Source organism: Atheta coriaria, unplaced genomic scaffold (genome assembly GCF_025399875.1).
Source record: "Atheta coriaria isolate IRGN ID8LTWV9N9 unplaced genomic scaffold, Caltech_Dcor_3.1 hic_scaffold_4_pilon, whole genome shotgun sequence".
Classification (NCBI taxonomy): domain Eukaryota; kingdom Metazoa; phylum Arthropoda; class Insecta; order Coleoptera; family Staphylinidae; genus Dalotia; species Dalotia coriaria.
In genome coordinates, this window is record NW_027045446.1 from 5,994,290 (window position 1) to 6,014,899 (window position 20,610).

Genomic DNA, 20,610 nt, shown 5'->3' on the forward strand with positions numbered 1-20,610 from the left:
CTGCAGGAATTGCAAAGCAAAGTTTTAAGTTTAACTCTAAGACAGCTTCAAATACAGTTTTACAAATCCGTATTGTCTCGGGAAGTTTGCAAAATTTCCAGTTGCATTCACGTGCGGCATTAATCACAGGTTTTGAATGACTCATAAAAATTGGCACAATTGTAACATTTTTTCGCACGCATATTTCAAAATTCAGATTACATCACAATCTTGTAGAATAATTAGTGCAAGTGCATTGAAAAGAAACAAATGGGAAAAATTCAGTCAAGCTGTATAAAAGTACATGTATAATATTTTTAAATAATAAAAATATATTTTTAGTCAAACTTTTAAACTTTTTTTTAACTTTTACTCATTTCTCTTGTAATACGTAAAAATATAAGCTACTTTTTAAAAATAAGTTTATTACTACAGCACGTGCGTTTGTTTAATCAAACTTTTTCATCTGACAATAAAATATAGCTGTATTTATCCTTGCGGCAAAATATAATAACAACACACAACCAAATTTAAGTTATTACGATCGGAAGTCCGCATTTACGTTTGACGTTACGCAAGTTTATGATATTACTTAAGCCGATTCCTAACTTATGTCCGCCCATAAAAACCGGATCACTTACTCGAGGTATATTATAAAACATTTTAGAAATTCGAATTTCTTTCGTATGTTTATTTCGTGTTTCTTGCGTGTTTGAATTCCTCCTCCTTAAATTTGACTGATTAAACACGCATTAGCTGATTAACGCATAAGAATTTACGTTGTGTACACCTAAAAATGTAACACTTTCCTACAACTATTTCGTCATGTAACATTTCACTAAAATATAGACTACCGTATCTTCCAATCAATAAATTAACTAGTATTTAAACTTTTCACTTTCTCAGAAAAGTGTTGGAATAATAAATGAGAATAGCAAGTGTTAAATATTCATTAATTTATTCGGTTATTAATATGTTAATGTAGGTATTTAAATTTAGTTTGATTTTTAAATTTCATGAAATTATTTTACGTAATCTATTGAATATTATTGTGTTTGTTGATTTCACAAAACATTTGTTCAGTAGCATTAACATCACATAAATTACATGAATTACAAGAGTTACAAAATTTAATATCTGATTTTCTTCATGTTATTCATTTTAAAGATGAGATTATTTAGTTTTACCAATCGATTAGATTGATCTCTACAAGATGTTCAGTTTTAGATCTTGTAATAGTTTTTGATCACGATAAATCATCGATGGGAATTTCTTAAACTATAGCTTAACCTAATACTTAACTTTAGTCAGTTAAAAGTTACTGTTGCGCTACTCGTTCTGCACTTCTCTGAAGTGGAATATTTTGATAATTGCCGTCTGTATTCATCTTGCTCCAAAAAACTCCTTTGTGCATGCTTTGCAAAGATAAAGATGAGCAAGTTAAGATGAAGTTGATGAAAAAGTTGTGCAATGCTAGTTAACTACATGGTTTGGTAAAGTGTGTGATGCCTCAATTCGTGCGCAGAGTATGGCACAGCATCTTCCTCATTCGTTGCGAAAACGACCTCGTTTTTGAAGCCATCACGCACGAATTGCTTCTTGAACTCTTTACTTGTACTCGTACTAAACTTGATTTACGTTCAACTTCAATCATCTTAAGCCAATTTTAATCAGATACTTGATATTGTATAATCTAAATTAAATCAATTTCACTTCAGCGTTTTAATTACTATACATTGATTTTCCAAAAACTGGTATTATCTATAATATAAAAATGAATCGCAAAATCTGTTGGTAAGCGCATAACTCAACAACCCCCAGACCAATTTGGCTAATTCCTTTTTTAAAATGTTCGTTAAAGTCCAAGGATGGTTTTTGCAGCGAGAAAAATTCGAATAATTGCCGAGGAAATCCTAAAGACAGCCCTTTTCTAGAAGTTAAAAATTATTAGCAATTCTTAATATAATTTATTTCTTTAAAATAAAATTGCAAATCTTATTGATAGAATTGACACATAATATGCATAGAACAAGAGAGTAAAAACTAATTACATTTTTATAACTATTTTAACACTACCGGACGAAGTCGCGGGCAAAAGCTAGTAAGTAAATGAAAACAAATTTATAAAAAAATATTATTTACACTTTAATCTTTTGTAACAAATTGATAACAAAAACTTATTTGATTTGAACTCCAGTGTATTTTAACAAAATTATTCAATTCAATTATCTGAATATGAAATTAATTTAAAAACTTTAAGTTCAACCGTATAGTAGTTTCTAAAAAGGTTAAAAAATATTTTTTGGTTCTTTCTTTCGTTAATTTTTATTGTGTTTATTTACAGTCCATTATGATTTTCCATATTTTATGTTCTATAAATAATACGTAATTATTTGTGTATCAAGATCATATAAAGAACATTATAACAAAGCTTCAGCTTCAGTTTGCATATCAAAAATTATAACATACACATTATAGGAAACAATCATATAGATTTATAGATAATAGAATATAGATAACAACATTCTTTAAATATTTTCAAATCCGTTAATAATTTGTTAAGAAGCCAAAACATTTAAAACTAAATTTAATTTGCAGAAACCAAATTAAAAGTAGTTGTGAATTTTCTTCTAAAATATCATCCAAACATTTGTCACAGTGTAATTTCGATTCTACTCTTGCTCTTCATAGCTTGGGACACTCATTTCTAAAGTTTATTCCATAAAATTCCGTTTAGGTGACTAGTCAGCACCTGGGCAAGTTTAGAGTCTTAGTTCTTGGTCCTTAACATTAACACTATATATGCATCTTCTTTGAGATCCCGAGGATGCCAGTTTGATGTTAGTTTAGTAATAGCCAAAGCTGATATCGTGCAATGGAGCAGCAGCGTTGGATGGCAGCGCGTAGTCCTTGGCCAACTGGTCAAGAACACCACCAACACGACCAGATGGAGAAGCTGGGCGTGGTTGGTATTGTTGTGGGGCAGGTTGATACTGCTGAGGAGCTGTTTGTGGCTGGTATTTTGGTTGAGGAGCAGGTTGATACTGAGTATATTGTGGTCTGGTGATAGCTTGAGTGGCAGCTGGGCTAGAAGCAAATTGGAAAGCTTGTGGTTGTGGACGTGGTTGAGCATAGGTAATCTTAGGGCTGGGAGTAGCTTCATAAGTATCTTCTTCAATTGGAGCAGGGCTGGCGTAAGCAGATAGAGAAAGTTGAGGACGAGTGTGAGCTTGGGGAGCTGAGGCAAAGCTACGACCACCAGTGCCAAATTCAAAGGAAGCAGATGGACCAGCAGAAAGAGCTCCAGGTACTTGAATACGTTGGGGTACTGGGGCTGGAGAGTGCTGTGGAGCAGGTTGAGCGTATTGGACTGGAGCTGGTTTGTATTGCACTGGACGATGGACTTGTTGTGGGCGTTGTACGGGTTCTTCTCCGTATTGAACAGGAAGACCATTCTTGTCAGTGGATTCATCGACTAAGGTAGGTGGAGCAACGGTAATACCTTCACCGGAAGGTTCAAATCCATATTTAGTTGCTCCGTATTCAACGACACGCACTTTACCAGTATCATCAACGTAACCATATTTGCCCTTTACTTCACCAGTTGGGTTCTTGGTTTCAATTTTGAAGGAACCATCCGCACCTTCATAGCCATAAGTGTAGGAACCATCTTCATTATGTCTAAAATATACAAGATTATTATTTTGTTTGATAGATCATTTTATAAACATATAATTTACCTGTTGATCTGCTTCAAAATTGGAACTGGAGTGGGTTTAGCACCAGAATTAGCTGGGCCGGAGTATCCTGGTTGGACACGTCCTGGTGCTGGTCGTGGGTTGGCAGAAAACTCATATTCTTGAGCAGACGCGAGGGCCACGAGGGCAAAAATGGCGACCTAAAAAATTTGTCATTTTTATTAAAAACTCGTTTTAAATGGAAATTAACAGCATTTAAGCACCAGTAGCGTAAGTTTGTGTGTGTCACGTTAATGTCACACATTACATAAATGTAAATCAAGTCGAGGCGGAAACTGGCCGGTTGGGTAACGTAACAGATCTTGAGAGCTAACTGCGAAATGTGAACGAGATAAAAGCGCACTCGTAAGTGTAACGAAAGTAAAATCGAAAAGCGAGTCGAGGTAACCAGAGTCAAGACAAAACACACCAGACGAGATATTATAAAATTTATCACAATATACCAAGTGTCCTACATTTTTCAGAAAATAATTGAATTTAAATAACAGCCACAAATTAAATGCTGCAAAGTGTATTCCTCATTTCGTAAAATATAGGTAAGTACTTGTTACTACTCTAAGTTATAATTTCAACTAATGTTCATATTTGTATTTGCTTTGTGTTTGTAGTATATACTCGTATCATGCAGATTTACAGCGCAATCGATGTTAGCATTTAGCTGGGTAACAAACGGGCCACGCAAGAATGAGCACTTTCTAATCAGTGCATTATTTTCTATTTCTGCCCGCGCCCGATATTATTACGTGCGTGGATTTCGGACCGAAATTGACATAATACCACGTTTGGTTTTTCTTTAATCGAATTTACTAGACCGGAAACTAATTGCAAAGGAATACGTTGATACTTTTCTAAACGAATAATCCAATCCGTCTTAAACCAGCTATTGTTAACTAAAATTTGCATTTTATTAAAGTTTATAGGTTTCCGGAAACGACCTTGTTTCAACTCCTGATTTGATTCAATTAAACTGTAGTTTATAATTTATTACTTTTACTCTCACTTGATGTGTTACAGGCTTGGGTGCGCCAAGTTTCAATGCCAAATTTGATCAAACAGCACCGCTTTAAAAAACTTATCCGGAGATACAGTTGTCATGCAAAACTTGAATCAGTGTTATAATAAAATCACAGAAACTTGTTCTTAATTGTGTTAAAAGTGTCACACTCAAATGTAATACTTATACGAATACTTATAAATATTAATGATTTAACACCATTTATTTAAAATTATTTAATATTAACCCATTCTGACTTAAGTAATATTTGAAAATTATTAGCTGTTTCTGATATTTTTGGTTATATATTTGTAAATGGTACTCACGTATCTGAATGGTAACATGTCGATTAAGGCACAGCACTAAAGTGGTGCGGGGGAGACTGGGCGGCTTTTATAAGTCGACTTAAAAGCGCGATGGTAGGGGGCAAGGTCCCTATGCGAGGGGATAGCGCTGATATCCTGCCACCGCTCTTGCTCTCACCACTCTTTCACCAAGAGAATACCAAGTCATACAAAGTCTTACTTAAGTCTACATCAATAACACGTAATACTCACACAATAAAATAAAATTTATATGAGTAGAAATAAATATAAACACTGTTTTCTTTTTGACAAAACACCACAATATAAACTTAAATAATATTTAATTCGGATATAATTTTATAAAAATGTATACACTTTGTATATTTTAAGTTTTATTGGTAATCACGTGTGAACAAGCAATTGAAGTTAAAATGCAGCTCAAATTTAAGTCTAACTCTTACTTAAGTTAGTTCTAAATATCGCGGAAGCTAATTAAATGTAGTGCTACTTTGCAGATTACTTTATGGTGTTGCTTCCAGCTCTGCCTAAAGATTTAAACGAAGTTTGCAAAAATTGTTGTTTGGAGTTTCTAATGATACTTACACATCAATTACATTTTAAACTCGTAAATATTAATCAAGGATAATTAGCTTTTATGGATAATTATTTTCTTTTTTATTTAGCACTTAGCCAAAATATTACTTGATCAAAAAACTAATTTAATGGAAGATTAAACACATTAATGAGAGTAAACTATTTAAATTAAATTATTATAAATTCGTGGTAAATTTTCTTAAATTTACAATTACATTTCTATAATATTATTTCTATATTTGATAGTAAATGTTTGGAATTCTGTGCGGAATTTAAATTGCTATTATTTAATTAGCTTTTCGTAGCTGTATGAACATCAAAATGTAATAAGGTTAATTCGTGCTTATAGCGATATATGGTGTATGGTGTTTTTGGTTGGATAGTAAAAAGTTTTATTTGTTTCGTCTTTATTTAGTTCGCTCACTTTAAGCTGACTTGAAACAACTTTCGATCTTTATGTAATGCTTGAACAAACAACACTTTTTATGTTCGAAATCTGATTCATTTTTAATTTTTGATAATAGATATTATTCATGATATGGTAAAACTAATTTTATTTTGTTTGTATTGTTTTGATATCAAAAAAACTTGTTTTAAAATCTTTCCATTTAATAAATTAAAATTCAGTATTTTGTTACTAACTTCATTGTTGATAAGCTGAAAACTTGATCTATTAATTTTTCTCTAAATTAATAAATTTACAGGCGCCATAATATTTATACACGTGATAAAATAAAAAATAATAAAATCGTTATTAACCTAATCAAATACTAAATTATTATAGTTTATATTTTATTCTGATCTATTTACGTGCATGAACTAAATTTGCCACATTGTAATACCACTCTAAAATGTTATAGTAAAAAGTTCAGTGAGGATGATTACATACGATAGTACGTCAGCAAAACAGTGAATTATTTATCATTGTGCGTGTTGAGTTGAGCAACACATTCTTACCAGCCGCATCGCATCGTAAACTCGATAAACTCATAAAGGTGCATACCAATCCGTGGTGTGTAATGGTAATTACACTACGCGTGGTACATCAATCAAAACACCGATTGCAAATTAGCAGCAAAGCGATGTGTATCTATATAATTTTCCATCACTCGTAGTGCATGTAGAGTAACTTACCACATGTCTCGATATAACTTAATAAGTATTCAAAGATATTTTGAATAAACTCTTGTTACAAAATAACAATATAACACCATTTATTGTGTTTTGCAGCTAATCATCTTTACAAAGTATCAACATTTTGGGCAATATCCCAGAAAGCAGATACAGAAAATAAAGAATCGACATATCTGTAAAGAAATAGTCAGGAAATTTAAAATGTAATTTCAATAGGTATTAGGGATGATTATTTTGGATCAGCATGAACATATTGTATGTAATTCGTCAATATGCACCTCCTCGCATTGACCTACTGCTGTCTGCTGGGCGCAGCATAGTGCAAATCTGAGTCTGGTTCGTGTGATTGTGTAGCACCTACGAAAAGTTTCAATATATCATTTCACATTGTTTATTTGCGTGATACAATCAAGTATTATAAAATTGGGCAGATTACCTACTAGAATTTTATAAAAATAGTGTCATTTTATATAATAACATTCTTCATGTTATTCAATTTTTAAAAAATATATAAAAGAGCACTTTCGAAAGTAACTTATGCCAAATCAATTTACATTTTAAGCTGACTCCACCTTTAGATGAACCAAATTTGTGTTTGCAAAACTTCTCTTGCTTTATTCTCTATACATTTACATTTGTTGCAGACTACATGCTCATGACCTTTCCATGCCACTGACATGAGACAGAACATGTAAAACTTGATCAACAAAACCAGCGAGCTCAGGTCTACCCAAGTCCAATGCCATAAATGTTGAATTTGTGTAGATTTAAAAATAATGCGAATATATTCTAATCATTAGAAAATCAATGTGTTTAAGCAACTTAACAAGTTATTGCAAACTTAAACTCAAACTCAAACTGAATCAATCGATCGAATGATATTGAAATAGCTAGAATTAATGATATGGAATTATAACGAATCGCCAACCAGGCTCCACATGATTAACATTTTATCAATGATTTTCAAATGACCGCTGTTATTTTACAACTAATTTGTCTTAAGTCAGTTAAGCTTGACTTAAATTAAATGTGGCAAATAATTATTACCGATTGAATGTCACAGAAATTTAATTGATCACTAATATTTATAATTAAATCAATAATTATCACAAATAAACTTTCATGTGATTTTATTAAATTTTTACTTCATTTTATAAACATAATATCTACTACACTAATATTCTTTACAATATGTAATACATTGTTAACTTACTAAATCGGTTATATTTCATTCTTGCAGTAAGACTTCGACATTCCTTAACCAATTGCAATGAATTGACTGTCAAAGACAAAAAGCAATAACCTTCATAATCATACTCGTATTCCGACGCTTATGACTATCTCAATGTTCAATTGCGCGATTACAACATGCAATGGTACGCAATGGCACTAGGATATTAAAGTCGAAAAAAACGTAATCATTGAATGCGTGAATATAACCATATAAACTTAAATAATGCTTTAATAAAATGAGAAAATCACGTTCACGCGTGAATTAGAACGTGTCGTCGTACTCGTACATAACACAATTTCAACCCAAGCATTCTCAAAGCAGACAATTATATTCTGTCAAAATTTTGATGATTTAAAAATATCAAAGATATTAACACCAAAGATGCAAGTGATAGTATGATTCAATAATGAATCAAGTTTCGTTTTCATTTCACGCTTGCTTACTTGCGTTGATTCACTCACTTTACTCACATTATTCACTTTCAATCGGGTCTTGCGTCGGTAGAAGTTAGTTATTCATGAAGTTTTGGCTAAATTCGTTTACTTTCTTCCTGCTTAATTATTCCTATCAGCTGCAATTGGAAATTTAATGTGTGGAAGCAATTTGAAATGCGGTTTGATTTTTAATCGAGTTTTCTCTCAAAATTTGTCCGTGATACTGTATGTTTCTATTTGAATATTGTTCTGCTTGTATGCAACACGAGTTAAGTAGAGTTGAGTTGAGCCTTGTGTAATATGTAACAAGATTATGTCCGCACACTCGCCAAGGTGTAAAGCGTTCATTGCTGTCCATTTCGTTCTGGTGCGTTCGACTATCGCATAATATGCGAGCGAAGAATTCCAAGGTCTTCCGCGACTCCACCCAAATCGAAATGTAACTGCTGGTCATATCAATTTTTGCACTATCCAACTACCGAGATCAAGAATTCAATTTGCTAGGAAATCAACTTGATTCAATGAAATTCATGCTGTTTTGACTCATTTGTACAAATTATAATATAAATTTATAATACGAAATTGGAGTGTTGACAATTTAATTGGATATCCACACAATCATTCAATTAAAACAAAACTCGGTGTAGAAATTCACTTTTGGAATAATCTGCAAGAATAATTAAACATTTTAAGAACGATGTATAGTGTGTTGCCTATAACCAAACCACAAAATACAATAAAATCGCACATTCATGACATACGACGGAATTTGTAAGGTGTAATTCTTATATTTTGTATTTCTTTAGAATTTATGGCATGGTTTAATGCAGTTGACATTGTCATCAATGAAGAAATAAGAACAAACTTGACTTAAGTCACGCCACGGTATGACTTAATGAGTGAGTGGTGCATTGACGACTCTTGACTCCTACGTCAATGCATGTTATGCAGATCATAAACTATTTTAATACAATTGACACATAAAACAATAAAACACATAAAATTCAATATGGAAACTTTAAATGCATCCTAGTTAAGTCATAGTTAATTCTTAGAAGCACTTAATAAGGTATGTAATGTTTATTGACCAAACTTAGGCCTACAATCATACAGTTTGATTTAAATTTTATCGTAATTATACTTTATTTTATTCCAAATATTTTATTCTTTGAATTTTATTGTTGTACTTTGTACAATTCATTGGTAACTTAGTTCTTCTGGTGTTACTTACTTAATATGCGCATAACGCGTGCGCTTCTTACGTAAATGCAACACTTTCTACCATTTTCTGCAATGAATAATAACAGACCACAATTTCTTTAAATAAGACGTAACAAAATAAAAATGTTTAATATTTTTATTTATAATTAACTTTAATACATACGTATATAAACAATAAGTCTGAAGACTAGTCAAAAGAATACACACTAATTACTTTACAACATTACGTATTGCTTATCGCCTGTATTGCACTGAGTAAGATCCGCTAGCAACATCAAAGTTGCTGGCTGGGTGTCCAGCATAAGGGTTGAAGTTAGCATGATCAGGATTGTAATATCTTGCTTGTGGTTGTTGGTAAGAAGGTTGTGGCCTGAAAGCTGGTTGAGCAGGTTGTTGATAATTCCTTGGTTGTTGATAGTTATTCAAGAATCCAGTAATTTGTTGGTGTTGTTGTTGTTGTTGTGGTTGGTATTGAGGTTGCTGGTATTGTGATTGTTGTTGGTAGTTGTATTGCTGAGGAGCAGGCTGGGCAGTACGAGCTGGGGCAGGGTTGTTATATTTCTCATCCTTGTAATACACACTGGGATCTTCACGGTATTGACCATCATCTTCCTCATTGGGGTTCAGAGGACGGATGGCAGCGTTGTTTTGTTGGAGGGTTGGTGGTGGGACGTTGATTTCATTACCAGCAGGTTCAAAACCACGACGGGATGCACCATATTCAATCTCTCGGAGTTTACCACCATCATCTACGTAGCCGTACTTGCCGAAGACTTCACCAGTTGGGTACTTTGATTCAATTTTGTAAGAACCATCAGCGGCTTCATATCCATAACTGTATGAACCATCTTCGTTGTGACGGTTAATTTGTTTCAGAATTGGAACTGGGGTTGTGTTTTGTTGCTGGGCCACAGCGCAAGCCAAGATGGCAGAGCAAATTAACTAAAACAATTTAAAAAATTATGTAAATATTTATAAATATATTAATTTTTTATCACAATAGTATTAAATTAGCATCTGATACTTTCATAGTTTTTGTATAACAATTCTTTGTGTCTTAATCACTCACTTAAGTCAAGACTTAAATGTCACAGTTAACCTTGAATAACATGAATAATAAGTAAGATATAATCTAATAAACTAAACCAGTGTTTTGACTTCAGATTCTTGGTTGCAATAAATCTTGTATCGCAAAATCAAGTTTTTTGTTTTGTTTTACATTGTTTTAATTTATAACAAGTTTGCACAAATAGATCTATTCATAAGTTGCTTTGCTTTTTTGAGTTAATATTACAAATTATTAAACTGGTTTTAACCTAAGTATACTTTTGTAATATACTTTTCCAACACTTATATGACCACTGCTAGTGTTGATTAGAGTAAATTATAATCAATTAATTGATACAGTAATAAAATTAACATTATTATCAAGTCATAAATTCTCCAAGCAAACTAAAACTACTCATGAACCTAATTAATTAATAATTACTCTAATTATAATCATTTTAAACAAGTTCTTATCAAACCTTGAAGAAATTAATTGCGATTGCAGCATATAATTTAAAACACTTGGTTTATATAATAAATAATTAGATTACTTACGAAAATTTTCATTGTGATGATTTATTATCGAATACACAGACACTTGTTGATCACAATTATTGTCGGGTGTAAACAAAGAGGTAAACAGCCGCGATTTGTGGCGCGCCTGGCTTATATAGTTTAAGCCCCCACATTGCAGAGCAAGGTTGGCGAAGACTTAAGTCGGGTGGACTTAAGCCACGCAACGCAAGCTTACCGCGAGAATAACATGCGAGTTAATTCTTGGTTCGCGCCATGCTTCAGTCATCCGTGTCGTCTATACCTAAATATGTACCTATAAACTATACTAGCATAAGTAGAACTTGGTAATTAAATATTAAAGAAATATATAATAAATGAAATATATTAGGAAACAAAATATTTTAAGTTTATAATATCTTTATATGTACTTAACTCAATTCTGCACATTATTCTTTTTTTAATGCAATGAAAATTGTTCTGCGCTGGGAAAAATTTCAAATGTTTACACACGATCATTAAGAACAGCGTCACAATAAAAACATCATTAATAGTTGTTAAACAATTAAATTAGTAGAGAAAAAGATAAAACTGCAGTTTAACAACACTTAAGTAACTTTTAAGTCACTTTTAAAAAAGCGAAGAAGTTTCTTTATTGTTAGGTTTCGTATGAGCAAAAATTTTAAAAACTCTTAAGAAATGACACCTCATACAAACATGAATGTCTCTATGTCTCCACTCTGCATGAACGTTTTATTATTCATCGTGTTGCATAAAGTTTCAGTTTCCACTTATTATGCACACATGATTTACAATTTGCATAGGCCTCTGATTTTTGCATTCTGCACTTAGTGGGATTGTTGCATTGTTGAAATTGTGACTCATAAAATCTAATATCTGCTTTAAGTACACCTGGACATACGTATAGTAACACAAACATTTTTTCGAACATTATCAGAGAATAAAATTCCATTGCGTTTGAAAAGTTCAATCAATACAATAATAAATACTTATTAGAATGTAATTAATATAACGTGATTAATTCCAATTGTAAAAATCGACACAATAACGTAATGCTATGTTTAATCATGCCTTTAAAAAGCGGCCGAACGAAAGAAAATGAAAATGAAAGTTGTTTCATCTTGGAGTTGTTTCACTTCATTGTAGGTATTAATTCTGTTAACTTTGTTAACATTAAAATATCGATTATTACCGATCGACTTTGTTATTTGTATTCGTGCAATGAGGAAACTTTTCCTTTTGTGTTCTTTCTTTTTGTAACTAGTTATTGTATTGATACTACATGATATGAATAATTTTATAGTTAGAAACACGTTGTAAATACATTAAAATTTGAAAATATTGTCTATATTTTTGTTGCTATGTGTTGTTAAATTAAATTGAAAACAGGTTTTCAAAATTGATCTCGTTTATTTTTTGTTTAAAAAGAATTGATAAGATTTATTAAAAAAAACTTGAAACTTGTTAACAAAATAAAAGATTTTTCATAAAATTAATTAATTCTTATTAAATTTGAATACTAATAATGTTGACGAAACCAATGTGAATTAAATCTTAAACTCGATATCAATATTAAAACTTTTACAAATCTCAAAGAATATCAGTTATATTGCTATATGAAAAGTATATTTATAAAAAACAAAAAACTTGTCGCAAGGTTAAATCACCGCGAAACATGATTCAATCGGCAATGTGATACACATAAAGTTTTTATTTATTAAGTGTATCCAAGAATTTAGATTGTTCCGGTCAAGTCTGCCATCAAGCACGTTTCAACATACTTCATTACTAAATATTTAGTATAAACTAATTTAATGTAGTTTGAGGTACATTAAGCAATGTAAAACATGTTAAATTACGTTTGTAATTTGATTCGCAGAAAGAAAGTTTTCAACAAGTTGTATGTTTTTAATTCATGTTTATTTAAACGTAAAAAATTCCTAAAAAGTCACTTGTTCCGCTGGTTAATAAAAGTAAATTACATTGAGTGCACACATGCAATGTCAAGTGTTGACACTTGACGGTTGAAATTCATGTACTTAAAAAGTAATCAACATTGAGTTTTTATTGCACTGAGTTTTAAGTGAAAAATATTTTGATTCTTAATTTTTAATCAGATCGGCAATATTATTTGAACAAACTTTTAAAAGTTGTGTATCTACATACGTGCAATAATAAGTTTGGAAACGTGCGAGTTGAGGATTCTGAATCAAGGTTTTCGCTCAACCGAAACACCGGGGACCAAATCAACTGTGTATCCACCAACAAACCAACCAAGCAAAGAATAAACCAGCAAGAATCATGAATTGTGAATGAAGAATAAAGAATTTGGAACAAGTGTCCTACAAATGAAATGAAAAAGAAAACAGTTTACATAATAACAAATAAATAAAAATAGGCATTATATAAAAATGTTGTAATCAATATTTATAAACATTATATTTAACTAATTTAAATAATATTAAACAAATTAAAAGCATTTACTAAGTTTACTAAATCGGGTTATAGAAAATGCATACTTAATAAACTTTACTTTAACTAAAGAAAGTATTACATGATTGCATATCTTTGTTTACATTACTCCTACTAGTCCTACCGAGTTTCACATTTGTTTATAGCATTAAATTGCCTTGCCTCGCAATGACTCGGAACCGTACATACGCGAAGTAAGTTTAGACTTTAGTGTTAAAGCAGTAAAAGTTATGCATTATTATGTATTTCAAGCATTTGGACTATATTACATCAGCCAGTGCGCGAACAGAAATTTCATACTCAACCCAACTGCAAATTCTAACATAAACATGTTCATATTATATTGAAATAATCCAGTATCATGAAATATTTCGTTAGCTGAAGGCAATTTAATAACAACAAGATAATAGCCCTTATCTAGTTTTATGTAACTCTTGTTGTACAAGAATGTTGAAGACAAATCTTTATGTTAATGTAACATATTAGTTGATTAGCATATTGGAAAGTAATTTAAATACTGGTTAATGATAAATTGCATTGATTAATATGATGAAGTTAAGGAAATTATTATTTAGAAATAAATAATCGTAAATTTTGTCCTTTGTACGTGACCTTGATAATATCAGTTTCCTTCTTTTGAAATTTTAATTTTGCGTAGTAGTATATATAACTTCCTACGAGTTTTAAAACATTAACTCATCATTAAGCAGATTTAAGTACTACTGTTGTGTGGAGTGAATTAAATCAGATCAACCTGTTCGAGACTTATTTCTTGTTGGCTTTGAGGACATTGTCGACTTGTGCTTTCCGCGTCTGGTTGATGTCTATTCAATTTCCGTGCCCTGAGGCGTTCACACAGATAACATATTAAAACTGTTTCAAACTATCAGGATATTAAATCCATGCTAGATGTGTAAATCAAGCGTTTGGAATATATTCAACACTTTTCATGAAATACTCGTCATTTATGAAATGTGTTGATGAGGCAAATATTCGTTTCGGAACGCAAAATGCAGAGCACGAGGCCACACACTGACACACACGGTCACACCCAAAACCACCTGATACGCATTCCTGCGAGTGATCACCTTCGTCGAGGCTATTATGTCGAAACCACGCTGATGTTGATGGTTGGCAAAGATGTCGTCGCGAGGAATTTCCTTGCTGTGAACAAATGTCATCGGAGGAATTAAATCTAGAGCACAAACAATCTTGCACATGGTGTAATAATAAATAATTAAAAAGAATGAAAATTGATTATAATAATGATTATAAATGAGAAAGGAATGCAACGAAAAGGATTAGCATGGTTTAAACATAACTTACATCTATTTTTTCTAAATTTGATTAGGAAATTGAAAGGTCAAACAATGTTGTTTTTAATTATAGTTTTATTCTTTTCCATAATTTAAAAAAATATTTTATGAAACTGTAATTTTGTGATACGAGTACTCACCATTGAATGAGGTTTGAAAGGAAAAGCGAATAAACACAAAACAACATTTCATGATAGGCAGCTTTAAGTCACAACGAGTATATTGGGTTGCATATAATAAACTACTAATTTCATTTATTACTTTCTTTGGCGAATACGTAATCCATTTTTATATTTGAAATATTTATTTATTATAATTTTACGTGATTTTTGGATTTTACAATTTGTATTTGAGTTGACATGTTTCGCCCAGAGGGCATCTTCATAAACTTTATGAAGAGGCGAAACATGTCAACTCAAATACAAATTGTAAAATCCAAAAATCACGTAAAATTATAATAAATAAATATTTCAAATACTAATTTCATATTAAGTTAAAGTTTACACGGTGAATAGGAATAAAACACTCTCTTGCGTTGAGTTTTACTTTTAGTGATGATGAAATAATTAATTTAATTTTTTGAACCAAAAAAAATCAACAAAGTTAAGTGTTTCTAATTTTATGAAGAACAAATGAACAAATAACAATATTAAATTACAAATAAACCTGGATGGCAATAAATTTTTTACCATTAAGGAATTTCCTTTATAAAAGAAATGATCGTTTTAATTGCGTAAAATTGCATGATATTAAATTGTAATTATTGCGTCCATATATTACAAATAACCCTAACAAAAACAAAACGTATTGTTCCATACAATTATTCAGTCCTTTTTATCAGTTTTTGGCAGATAAATAAATAAATTGATTTGCATTGCACGTTCGGAATGTCGTTTATTTCTGGTGCGTTTTGTGACATTTTGCGTAAACAAGAAATACCGAAATGCTTCGCTAGATCTTATCTTCTCAGCTCAAAGTACCGGGCTGTGCAACGCGCAACTCCGTCTCCTGTCAGCGCATGATTTGTTTGTCCATTATTTCGCAATTCATGCTATAAATTATTCAATAAACCGCAGATTTAAAACCAGCCGCCACTTACTAACTTCACCAACATGCAAGTCTCTTATATTCTTTTGCGTGGAGATTTTAATTGCGGTGCACAATCGCGATCACATTCACCCACGAATTTGAACAATTTTATATTTTGCAGCAATCGACCCGGCTGGAATTCCACGAAAGGATGGAGATTACGTTTAGTTTAAGAACTGTGTGAGTAGCGAGCAATAAAGTTCGTCCGGACTTCAAAGTGCTAATAAAAAACGCTTACGAAGCAGATATAATTTTGTGACTTTTATTATGGGCCTGCGCTGTGCTGGATGCACTGTGCACATCGTATCTGTAGGCCTCTCTTTTGTTGCATTATTATATCAAATTGCCTTTTTTAATGAAACTAGTTTTTTCTTAGTCACTGATGCTCTTCTGCTTCTGCGGAGACGCCGTGGTAGCGAACAAAAGTATTGATAATGAAAAATTCCGTACGAATTGTGTCCGGACGTTGAACTTCAACGTTGCACTTACAAATGGCTTAAAATTTACACCTTCATCATCATCAACAACAACAACAGCAATAATAAAATATATTACTATCATAAATCTAAAAATAAAGAGATGTTATAACCTTAAAATCATCAGAAAAAGAAAATACGACAAATGTATTTATTCAATTTATTCAAATAAAAATTTTGTTACTTAGTTATATAATTTTTTATCTGTTACAACTATAATTACCTACAACACATAACTATTAAATTTTAATATAATAAAATGATGATTACAGTTTCTAAAATTAGGAAAACCACACATTATCACAAATATACTGGTATTAGTTATAGTTACTTATCAATTTAACAGTTTTGCGTGCTTATCTGAACCTCATTTGGGTACAATACTAAGACAGTAATTAACGCATGCTTATTCCATTTGTCTACGTTTCAAACCTAACGTCAGCCCACCTTCACATGCAACATTCACGTGTTTTGTGCTCAACTTGAACGGAATATTCGAACTTGCAACTGGAACAATTTCAAATTCTCGAAGAAGATGGAACATAATAGTTTTAATTGTCATTAGGGCAAATCTTTGAGCTAAAACAAAATTTAAAATTTAAATAACTGCAATTTATATCAATATGATAACGTACCTATGCAATTTCTTGGTCCAATACTAAACGGCATATAAGCAAAAGTTGGAATCTTGTGTTTATTTTCTTCGCTGAATCTCTCAGGATCAAATTTAAGTGGATCTGGGAAAAATTCGGGATCTCTATGTATAGCATAAATTGGAATCCAAATAATTGTGCCTTTAGATAAAGTAACTTCTGTTTCACCCTTACGCTGTGGCGGAATTTTATATTCCTTAGCAGTTTGGCGATCTGCTAATATAAGTGGGGGCCATTTTCTTAAAGCTTCCGAAATACACATATTCATGTATTCCAACTTCATAATCATCTCGTAGTTTACTTCTCCTGAACATTCCAACCAGTTTTCTTGGACCTCTTGGTACAGTTTGTTCTGAATTTCCGGATTTACAGCTAATTCATAAGCAAGACAAACCATAGATGATGAAGTTGTATCAAATCCTCCAAAATGGAATATCATAGCTTGTGCAACAATATCTTCATCAGTCATATCAACATGTCGGCGTTTAGGTTCAGAATGTCCATTTTCTGTAGTTGAAGAGACACTATTCTGATCAGTGTCATCTTGACTGAGTGTTCCTTTTCTAGCTTCTAACATGAGATGGATCATATCGGGTCTCACATAATTTTCTTTTTCGCGAAATTTAATTGCTTCAATAATGAGGTTTCGGAGAAAAGCGGAGGTTCTCTCGGCAAAGAGACGTATTCCAAAGAATTTCATTAGACGAGGAGTTGCAGAATACATGAAAAAGATCAATTGTTGAAAACCGCTGAAGTCGAACGCTTTGCGGCCATTGATAAAGAAGTCATTTTCGGGATCTTTCATCGAATCTACTTTAACGCCAAAAGCACAACTTGCGAGGACATCATTGGTGACACGGGAAAATATATCTTTCATGTCGCGTTCGACAATGGGTTTATTTTGTTCGCGAAAGTAATTGACAAATTGTAGAGATTCGTCGTTGATCAAATTGAACATCAAACGCATCTTGCTCCCTGTAAAGGCTGGGCTTAAAGTTGCTCTCATATTACGCCATTTATCACCTAAAATCAAAACATGTAATATAATTGTATTTTATAAATATATCAATAAATTATACTCACCTACTAATGCAAGAATATTTTTACTCCATAGCGGATCAAGTTCTTCATTTGCCGAATTTGCATGATCAATAAACGTATCAAAATCTTTCACGGAAATTAATTTTAACAGTTCCATATCTTTTACAACAAATGTAGGTAGTGTAAATTGATACATCCCAAAATATCTACAACACATTAATTTATTCCAAAGATGATTTAAAATAATTTGGCAAACATTTACAAACCTGTTATTTTTATATTTATTATAATGTTCTTGGACAATCTCTGGGACAGATTTTTGTAATACAACATTGGAACTAAATGACCCGGCAAATGTGTAGGGTTTAATATTATCCACACCCTTTTTATCCCAAAAGCTGTAAGTTCTTGCATAGTGCCAATATGCAAGAAAACAAGAAGTAAAAACTAAAAATATCAAAATCATTTTAGCTAGTTTTAAATTGATTAATAACTATAAGAGTATTAAGTTGCAGTGAGTAAAATTACTGCCTGTTCTGAGGTAAGTTTAAACAATAATGAACATCATCTGTTAGTGTAGCAACAACTTTAGTTTGTTTATAGTTTGATAAGAATTTGCACGAATCCAAACCACTAGGTAACAGTAGCATTTTAAGATTTATTTATAAAATGCACCGATGTGAGTATGCTATCTCTTCTAAGACAATATTTAGATAGTTTAATAATAGGCATGATTAAAACTAAGGACATCTAAATGTAATATATAGGTACAATATTTTACAAAAATGTTAATTTTGCTTAAACTAAAATACTCAACACTATGCTTTCTTGTTGATACATGCTGATAAAAAGCTTTACAATGTCAGTAAACATTATAATATGACGTTTGCATATGGATCAGTTGTTGCACACCCACAAGATCAAAAAAGTTGTGCAAGGTTCTTTTACTTTTACACATTCTAGGTGAATATTATCCAATCAGACTCTGCTCCTAAAATACGAGCAAATTATTAAAAACATTACTATTTTATAATTGAAAAATAACTACTTGACATTTTAATCATAATAAATGTTGCTTTATATTTGAAGTTCAAAAGTCCTAGCGCAACATAAAATACGCAGACAATCATTGTTTCAAATCTAAAACTAGTTTTGTTGATGTTTTCGGACAAGTTGTAAACGTCTGGTGTGTTTTTTTAATACACATTTACAAATATAATTACTATGCAATACACAATATTTATTTCGTATGCGGTAATTACTTACAATTACTTACTTGCGTTATTAGACTCTCATTAGACATTTTACTACGCAAACTGGACTCAACTACGTTAAACTTAGATTAATTTCGCTTTTTACGCTTTAACGTTGTGAGCCTTACTTTAATTTAATGTACAAGTGCGTGTCGATGCGATTTACGATTTACAACAATTATTTATAAATTTTAAAGCAAGCAATAATTACCGAACGTTTAAATTCCTGTGTATGTAATTTATTTTAGAATATTTTTAGATTGTCTAAGACAGTAAAGGTATGTTAAAAACAAATAATATTACAAATTGCCTAATATGACTTAGAAATATAACTTTGAGAATATTTGTTATTAACAATTCTTTAAATCTTCCTTGTAACCATTCGGGGGTGTAACTCAGTGGTAGAGTGTCTGCTTCGCATGCTGAAAGTCCTGGGTTCAAATCCCAGCTCCTCCAAAAGTAACTTTTTGTTCTGTTGTTGCAATTTTTTTTTTGGAAATATGTCCCCAAGGTTCAATAATCGGACGTCCAAAAAATGACTAATATTAGTTAATTTTAGAAAAAAAAAGTTTGTAATACTACCATAAATACCCAAAAATGTTAATGAATGTGTCAATTTCTAGAAAAATAGAATAACTATAACTTAGAAATATATCTTTGAGAATATTTGTTCTTCATATTTGTTTAAATCTTCCATGTAACTATTCGGGGGTGTAACTCAGTGGTAGAGTGTCTGCTTCGCATGCTGAAAGTCCTGGGTTCAAATCCCAGCTCCTCCAAAGTTAATTTTTTGTTCTATTGTTGCACTTTTTTTTAAATATGTCCCCAAGGTTCTAATAACCGGACGTCCAAAAAATGACTAATATTATTTAATTTTAGAAAAAATATTTGTAATACTAGCATAAATACCCAAAAATGTTAATGAATGTGTAAATTCTTAGAACAAACTATAATCAATATACGGATGATTTCATTCTATACCTTGGTAACCATTGAACATAGTCAGTTTGTAATTAGGAAACTACATCCTGCGGTTGTCAAACCAAAGTCAAAGTCAAAGCCAATACCTACTTAAG

At 31.5% G+C, this 20,610-nt stretch overlaps 3 protein-coding genes and 2 non-coding genes across 5 annotated transcripts; 2 read left to right on the top strand and 3 right to left on the bottom strand.

Moving 5' to 3' along the window:
- Window positions 1–2,277: 2,277 nt before the first annotated feature.
- On the bottom strand, window positions 2,278–5,194 carry Cpr97Ea (cuticular protein 97Ea). The gene is made up of 3 exons (XM_065301102.1): window positions 5,058–5,194; window positions 3,720–3,877; window positions 2,278–3,660 (listed from the first exon to the last, which is right to left on the bottom strand). The coding sequence occupies exons 1-3, from the start codon at window positions 5,073–5,075 to the stop codon at window positions 2,826–2,828; spliced, it is 1,011 nt and encodes a 336-aa protein (XP_065157174.1). The 5' UTR covers window positions 5,076–5,194; the 3' UTR covers window positions 2,278–2,825.
- Window positions 5,195–9,775: 4,581 nt separating this feature from the next.
- LOC135791079 (drebrin-like protein) lies at window positions 9,776–11,413 on the bottom strand. Its single transcript, XM_065301393.1, has 2 exons — window positions 11,256–11,413; window positions 9,776–10,595 (listed from the first exon to the last, which is right to left on the bottom strand). Exons 1-2 carry the CDS (start codon window positions 11,265–11,267, stop codon window positions 9,888–9,890), a joined length of 720 nt encoding a protein of 239 aa, XP_065157465.1. The 5' UTR covers window positions 11,268–11,413; the 3' UTR covers window positions 9,776–9,887.
- A 5,320-nt stretch (window positions 11,414–16,733) lies between these two features.
- On the bottom strand, window positions 16,734–18,887 carry LOC135790506 (cytochrome P450 9e2-like). Its single transcript, XM_065300735.1, has 4 exons — window positions 18,548–18,887; window positions 18,324–18,487; window positions 17,223–18,263; window positions 16,734–17,166 (listed from the first exon to the last, which is right to left on the bottom strand). The coding sequence occupies exons 1-4, from the start codon at window positions 18,745–18,747 to the stop codon at window positions 16,994–16,996; spliced, it is 1,578 nt and encodes a 525-aa protein (XP_065156807.1). The 5' UTR covers window positions 18,748–18,887; the 3' UTR covers window positions 16,734–16,993.
- A 1,031-nt stretch (window positions 18,888–19,918) lies between these two features.
- On the top strand, window positions 19,919–19,990 carry TRNAA-CGC (transfer RNA alanine (anticodon CGC)). Its single transcript has one exon. It is a non-coding gene; the product is annotated as a tRNA-Ala (tRNA).
- A 251-nt stretch (window positions 19,991–20,241) lies between these two features.
- On the top strand, window positions 20,242–20,313 carry TRNAA-CGC (transfer RNA alanine (anticodon CGC)). The gene has a single exon. It is a non-coding gene; the product is annotated as a tRNA-Ala (tRNA).
- The last annotated feature ends 297 nt before the right edge of the window (window positions 20,314–20,610 follow it).